We start from the raw sequence: 7,894 nt of genomic DNA, 5'->3' as shown, positions 1-7,894 counted from the left end.
TTGGACAGGCTAACACAGACCTGTAATCCCAGTTACACAGGCTGAGACATGAGGATTACAAATTCCAGGCTAACCTGGACTACATCTGGAACTCAAGGCCATCCTGGGAAATCTATTGAGGGCCTGACTCAAGCCAAAATGAAGAAATGCTGGGGGCTAGAGTGTTATTCAGTTTGTTAAGGGCTTGCGCAGAGCATGCACATCACGTGCTATCCGTATCTCCATACAAAGTCACCCATGATGGCCCCCGCTTGTAATTCTAGGACTGGAGAGGCAGAAGCAGGAGGATCAAAAATTTAAAGTCATCCTAGGCTGCAAAGTGAATTCACTGCTAGCCAGAGCTATGAAAACGCTCTCTCTCCCTCCATCCCCACCCCGCTCCTGTTTTTGTTTGTTTGTTTGTTTTGAGACAGGGTTTCTCTGCATAACCCTGGCTGTCTTGGAACTCACTTTGTAGACCAGGCTGGCCTCAAACTGTGAGATCTGCCTGCCTCTGCCTCACAAGTGCTGAAACTCTTAAAAAAAAAAACAAGCCAGGCTAGGCTTGGTGGTGCACAGCTTTAATGAGGCTTAGAGAGGTGGATCTCTGTAAGTTCGAGACCACCCTGCTCTACAAAGGGAGTTCCAGGACAGCTGGGACTGTTTCACAGAGAAACCCTGTCTTGAAAAACCAAAACCAAAACCAAAACCAAACCAAACAAACAAACAACTGTAAGTGTTACAGCTGGGATGGAAAGATACCCTGGCAGTCCGAAGGTAAGCATCGCCTACAGCTCTGTTCCACTGGGGAGAGTCTCCCAGCAAAGTGTCACAGCCCTTGCTCTGGGAAAGGGTTCCCTAAGTGGAACACCTCTGCTCCAGCAGGGGAGGGTCTCCCAGCGGGGTTGTCACACCTCTGCTCCAGTCTGCTCCTGGAGGGTAACACTTGGCTCCAGCGAGGGAAAGTTTCCGCAGCCAACGTGCTCCAGTTGTGTTCTGTTCTGCTCCCGCTCCGGCAAGAGCTCTTACATCTCTGCTCTGCTAAGGCAGTTTCCCTGCGGAAATGTCGCAGTTCTGCTCTGCTCCGTCGGTGAAAGTTGTTACATCTCTGTACTGCTTGCTCCTGCACACAAACCTCACTCAAAAGACTTATGGGGAGGGGGGATCCAGGAGAGTGGTTACCTCCGCCAGAGCGGAAAAGGGCAGCATCCGACAGAACAGTTACAGTGCTTATATAGGCCTTCTTAGAGGCGGAGCTTTGCAAGATGGTGATTTTTCAGGGTGGGGATTGGTAGGGTTTCAATTCCTGAGCTTGGTACAAGCTCAGAGATTGGTTGGATTTTGTGCTCTGGGATTGGTTGGTTTTTGTGCTCAGGGATTGGTTGGATTCCAATTCCTGAACTGTTAGGTCTCAGGGCCAGGGTTTTCTCCCACTGGCCCTTTTTATCCTCCAACAAGCCAAGTGGTGGTGATGCATGCCTTTAATCCTAGCTCAGGAGACAGGCAGGTAGATCTCTGTCCACCAAGTATCAATCACTGCTCTGGTAAATCCCTCAGTGGCTGCTGCTACTGCTGAAGTTCATTCTTCTTTGTACCTGGCACTTGAGCGGGTCCACTTGCCAAAACTAGCAGGGTTGTTTATTCAACAGAAGAGAACTAGTGAAACCGTTTCTCCAGGAGACATGGCAACTTTCTGTCGTGGTTCTCCAATTTCAAGCTCCTTGACGCTACCAAACTTGGCATTCTGTTCATAGAAGATGACCTTAGTAAACTGTGAGAAAGTGAGTGCAGCAATAAATACAAGGTGGTGAAAATCTCCACCTTGGAAAGCTCCGCCCCTAAGAAGTCCTATATAAGCACTATACCTGTTCAGTTTGAGGCTGCCCTTTTCCATCCTGGCAGAGGTAGCCACTCTCCTGGATTCCTCCCTCCCCATAAATCTCAAGTGAGGTTTGTGCTCCAGAGTGAAGCAGAAAAGTAATAACTTTCACCAGAGCAGAGCTGTATACACTTGGCATCTAGGCACCTAGGAGGCTGAGGCAGGAGGATTGCAAGTTCAAAGTTTGCCTAGGCTACAGAGTGAGACCCTGTCAATAATAATGATAGTGAGAGGACACAAAGAAGTATAAAAAAAAAATCCTGAATGCATTCAGGGAGTACATAGGCAGGAAAAATTAGTGTAAAAATAATAAATTGACAATTCAAGACAGAAAATGTGATACAAAAAAATAATGATAGTGATAAATTTTGTTTGGTTTTAGACAGGGTCTCTCTATGTAGCCCTAGCTGTCCTGGAACTCTATGCAGATCACATTGGCCTCAAACTCAAAGAAATCTGCCTGCCTCTGCATCCTGAGTGTGGGGATTAAAGGTGTGTGCCACCACATTCAACTCATAACAATAATTAAAAAAAAAAAAAGAAAAGAAAGGAGAAATAAAATTCATAAGGCACACACTGACTCTTACACTGTGTTTGAGAGGATAAAGATGTATCTAAGGAAATATGGTCCACCTGATGTTTATGGTGGAGAGGAGGAATCAGGGATAAGGAGGAAATAAATAAACTAACAAGAGAAGCCTGCCAAAAACATGATAATAAGGCAATAGGAACTGGAGTGAGAATAAATTGGTTTAAGTTTCAAAAATAATGTACAAATAATCAGCAATTAAATGTAAAAGCATCACATGGATTGGTGGTGTTGCTCAGTTGGTAGAGCACTTACCTAGCATTCATGAAGTCCTGGGTTCGGTTCCCAGCACTCTACAAACCACATGTGTTGTTATCGGTTTTTTATTATCTACAGTGACTGCCCCTGCAGTGACTGCCACTTAAACAACAACTATCCTAGTCAGAGATTGCACCTGCTACCAGCAGCAGTTTGGCTGCAAGGGCCACAGCCTGAGGGGATTCTGTTCCCTCAGGCACCGACTCTTTCAAAGCTACTAAGGGAAACTTTATCTGAATCTAAAGAACTCACAATTCGAAGCAGCTGCAGACGGGCCGGGCTGGGCCGGGACCCGGGCCAGGGAAAACTGAGGGGCCTGCGCGGCCGCCCGGCCCGGCCGCAAAACAGGCTCCTGGGACCATGGGCCTCAGGCCCTGAGGACAGACGGCTCCTTGTGGCCATGACGACAGGTGACTGTTGCCACCTCCCTGGCTCCCTATGTGACTGCTCTAGCAGCCCTGCCTTCTCCAAGGTTGTGGAGGCCACAGGCCTTGGGCCACCCCAGTATGTGGCACAGGTGACTTCAAGGGATGGCCGACTGCTCTCAACTGTCATCCGGGCTTTGGACACGCCGAGTGACTGTCCCTTCTGCCGAATCTGTCACGAGGGAGCGAATGGGGAGAACTTGCTGTCCCCGTGTGGCTGCACCGGCACGCTGGGAGCTGTGCACAAGAGCTTCCTCCAATACCAGCTACTGCGAGCTGTGCCACACTGAGTTTGCAGTTGAAAAGCGGCCCCGACCCCTCACAGAGTGGCTGAAGGACCCAGGGCCTCGCACTGAGAAGCGGACGCTGTGCTGTGACATGGTGTGCTTCGTGTTCATCACACCACTGGCTGCCATCTCAGGTTGGCTGTGCCTTCGAGGGGCCCAGGACCACCTCCGTCTGCACAGCCGGCTGGAGGCTGTGGAACTCATTGCCCTCACCATCGCCCTCTTCACCATCTATGTGCTCTGGACACTGGTCTCTTTCCGATACCACTGCCAGCTGTACTCAGAATGGAGGAAGACAAATCAGAAAGTCCGCCTGAAGATTCGAGAAGCAGATGGCTCCAAGGAACCCCACCACTCCTTGCTGGCTGCTGGACTCTTAAAAAAGGTAGCAGAGGAGACCCCTGTGTGAAGAACTGACTGGCAGGGCCCTGAGGTAGTGAAGAGACCAGAGGCAGATGACAATGCCTTGGTGTTTGGAAGGATGGAAGCTGCCTGACCTTTCATGCACAGCCACGATGCTTCTCAGGCCAAGAGCCACAGCAAGCAGAGCCTGCTCTGTGCTCCTTGTGAACATATTTTCAAGGGTTTTGTTTTATGTATTGTTGTACATGACCAGGACAAATGAACAGACCCAAGCTTTGGATGGAGCAGGCACCCTTATCTCATTCTGAGTTCTGCTTGATACCTCCTTGGCCAGCAGCTTTGACTGCTTGTGTCAGGGACACCTGTTGGGCTAGAAGGTTCCAGCAAGCTAAAGCTTCTTGCGCTACTCTGCACCTGGCTGGCTTGCTTTACTGGCACTCTTGACTTTATAAAGTTGCACTGCATTCCAAAAACCCAACCCTGAATGAATAAAAGGAGCCCTTGCTGGCTAAAAAAAAAAAAAAAAAAGAACTCACAATTCAATGGCTTAGGTGGAATTCTGTTTGCTCAGAGAGGCTGAATAGCAAGTAGCTCACCTTCTCCCTTTGCTGGCATCTTTCAAAAAAGCCCAGCGTCCTTCTCTCAGTCCCCACTTAAAAAACCCTGGCTACACGTGGTTCCTCCTTGCCACTTCCTGTCAGCTACTTGCCGACTCAGCCTCCTGCTTACAGGCTAATTTTATTTAATCAAACACTGGTGATATATTGTTTACCCTAATAAATTTGCCTGAAGATCAGAGAACAGAACAAGCCACTAGATTAAACACAGAGGCCAGGCCGTGGTGGTACACATCTTTAATCCTAGCACTTGGGAGACAGAGATCCATGAGTTCAAATCGACCCTGGACTACATGAGATTGACTCAGTCTAGAAGAGAAACACAGCCAGGCAGTCGTGGCACACACCTTTAATCTCAATACTTGGAAGTCACGCGCCTTTAATCCCAACACTAGGAAAATTGAGACAGGAAATGATATGAGTGGGCAGGGAAAAGTATATAAGGTGTGAGGAGACAGGAACTAAAGTCTTTGGCCGAGGAAAGCTTTTCAGGCTGACAAGTCCTAGAGGTAAGAGGTGGATTGTTCCTTGTCTCTCTGATCTTTCAGCATTTACCCTAACATCTGGTACTGTTTTTTTTTTTTTTTATTAAAAGACCATTTAGCAATTCGTGTTACAAAACACATCTTTAAATTGTTAACAAAAGCAGTAGGAAAAAGTGCAGCACACTTTAAACTATTCCTCAGTACACGTGTAGTGGCACAGGCCTGTAACCCCAACACTCAGAAATCCCCTCCACTCTTGTGCTAGTTTTGTTCAAAATGGAGTCTCATTATGTAGCTCAGGCTGGCCTCAAACTCACAGTATTCCTCCTGCCTCAGCCTCCAGAGTTCTGGGGTCTGTGCCACAATGCCTGGCTTGTTTGTGTTTTGGGGTTTGAACTGGGCATCTTATGCTGGCCTTGAACTCCTGGACTCAAACAATCCTGCCTCAGCCTCCGAGGTAGGTAAGACTACAGATCTGTACTACCTGCCCAGTTAAAAAAGCAATTAAAAAAAAAAAAAAGTCTTTTTTAGACAAAGTCTCTCAGGTAACCCAGGCCAGAACTGAGTTCCAGAAAATTCTCTGTGGTGGTAGGATTACCAGTGTGAACGTCCATACCACCAGAATCTAAACTTAATTATTAAAACCCCATGTTACAACTACACACTTGTAATCTCAGCTCTTAGGAATCTGACGCTGGAGGATCAGGAGTTCAAGACCAGCCTTGGCTACATGGAACCTGTGGTAGTTTGAATGCAACTGGCCTCCATAAGTTCACAGGGAATGGCACTATTAAGAGGTGTGGCTTTGTTGGAGGAAGTGTGTCACTGTGGGGTGGGCTTTGAGGACTATGCTCAAGCTACGCCCAGTGTCACAGTTCACTTGCCATCCGATCAAGATGTAGAGCTCTCAGCTCCTTCTCCAGCACCATGCCTGCCCACATGCCACCACGTTTCCCACTATGATGAACTCAAAGCCACCCTAATTAAAAGTTTTCCTTTATAAAAGCTGCCGTGGTCATGGTGTCTCTTCACAGCAACTGAAACCCTAAGACAAAACTCTGTCTCACAAAACTTAAATCGAGAACAAGTCATGCTGCTGGTGATTCCACAGAACCTGGAACCTGGACATTCTGAAAGATGCTAATGAGTTCTGTGGGAAGTCCGTCAGAGAAAGCTAAGTAGTTTCTTCCCTTCAGGTCCTACTGGAGCTGATCAGTCTAACACAGCATGGCCATTCACATCCCCAAGCTGCCATTGCCAAATAGTGTTTTGTAAAACACAGAGTGGAAAGTGCTGCTCACAGCAGTCACCCCAGTTTCTACAGGACAGCTGCCACACTTCTTTTCTGCTTCTGTGCTGGGGTTCACCTCCTCCAGAAAGACCTCTCTTCAGCCCACAGTACTCTCTCCTCTGGTACCACTGCTGCAACGTTCTGCCTGTGTGGAAGGCTGAATAAGAATGACTGCTGCTGGGCATTGGAAAGTCGGCTCAGTGCTTAAGAGCAATGCGTGTTCTTACAGAGGCACCAGGTTCAGTTCCCAGCAATGGGTGTTCTTCCAGAGGGACCAGGTTCAGTTCCCAGCAATGGGTGTTCTTCCAGAGGGACCAGGTTCAGTTCCCAGCAATGGGTGTTCTTCCAGAGGGACCAGGTTCAGTTCCCAGCAATGGCTGTTCTTCCAGAGGGACCAGGTTCAGTTCCCAGCAATGGCTGTTCTTCCAGAGGGACCAGGTTCAGTTCCCAGCACCCACATGGTTCGCAACAGTCTGTGATTTCAGTTCTAGGGAATTTGATGACTTCTGACCTCTTCAAACTCATGTACACATGGTGCATACACACACATAAAAAAATTTAGATATTTTTATTTAAAATTTAAATAAAAAAAAATACTAAAAAACCAATAACTATTGCATAGCAAAATGGCTTTGCATCAATAATCCTAGAAGACAGCAGACATGCTTTGGTTATTGTTCTGTGTGTACAGTTAAGCATGAGGGTAACATAGATTTGTAGCTATTCGCTTGCAGCTAAATTGACTTGAATAAATTCCATGGGAGGAATGATTCAGACAATTGTTTTCTAGCATCCCTTTAAGTCAGGTTAAATTAATGTTTACTGTCTGCCTCTCCTACTGAGTTGAGAGGGTGGATGAGTCATTTACAACACATCTCAACTGGCACGAGAGGACAACGCTCTTCATGTTTTGGTGCTTTGATAGATCTACAGAGAAACGGAGATGGATGAGCTTCCCAAGGCAGCCTCAAGAACGAGAAACTATAGCCAGAAACAAGACATTAGATGGACAAACAGTGGCCCGAGCCTCCCAGTGCACACAGTTGAGTGACAGGTGACCCTAGGCACCCCAAAGAGCTTTAGACATTAAAAGTGGGGGGAGGGACTAAAAAAAGAAACAAGCAGGGTGTGGAGGTGCAGGCTTTTAATCCCAGCACTCAGAAGACAGGCTGGCAAATCCCCGTGAACTCCATCCAGGCCTACTTATAAAGTACTAAGCCAGTCGGGGCTACAAACTAAGAAAGACCCTGTCTCAAAAAACAAACAAACAAACAAAGCCCAACTCAGAAAAACAAGTAACAATGACAAAGAATGTGGAGAGGGAGGAGGAAGAGAAGGAAAAAGAAAAACAGATTCTGGAGCAATGGTTCACAGCTAGATTTTAGCACTCAGCCTTCCTAAGAAGAGCAGATTAGAGACCAGGTTATACTACGTGTGGACCAGAGGAGGCAGGGCTTGTGCCGGAAGTCTAGCACTTTCAAGAGTCGAAAGCAAGAGGGTTAGGAGTCTAAGGTCATCAGGCTTCATACTCACGTTGAAGCCAGCTTGAGCTACATTCAATCCCATCTCAAAACACAACCAAACAAGAGTGAAGAAAACCCTGGTGTGATGGCGCAAGCCTTTAATCCAGCACTCAGGAGGCAGGAGCAGGCGGCATCTGTGAGCTGGAGGCCAGCCTGGGCTACACAGTGACCTCCAGGTCAGGCAGATATATAGTGAGA

At 47.5% G+C, this 7,894-nt stretch overlaps 1 protein-coding gene across 1 annotated transcript; it reads left to right on the top strand.

The window, feature by feature from the left end:
• Positions 1-2,968: 2,968 nt before the first annotated feature.
• On the top strand, positions 2,969-4,305 carry LOC114699899 (E3 ubiquitin-protein ligase MARCHF2-like). The gene is given in 2 exon segments (XM_037197741.1): positions 2,969-3,380; positions 3,382-4,305. Coding segments are annotated over 2 exon segments (720 nt in total). The 5' UTR covers positions 2,969-3,105; the 3' UTR covers positions 3,827-4,305.
• Positions 4,306-7,894: the final 3,589 nt, after the last annotated feature.

The sequence above is a fragment of the Peromyscus leucopus genome, chromosome 20, assembly GCF_004664715.2.
Source record: "Peromyscus leucopus breed LL Stock chromosome 20, UCI_PerLeu_2.1, whole genome shotgun sequence".
In the NCBI taxonomy this organism is placed as follows: domain Eukaryota; kingdom Metazoa; phylum Chordata; class Mammalia; order Rodentia; family Cricetidae; genus Peromyscus; species Peromyscus leucopus.
Note: the sequence above shows the minus strand (reverse complement) of the source record. Positions and strands in the feature narration are given on the sequence as shown.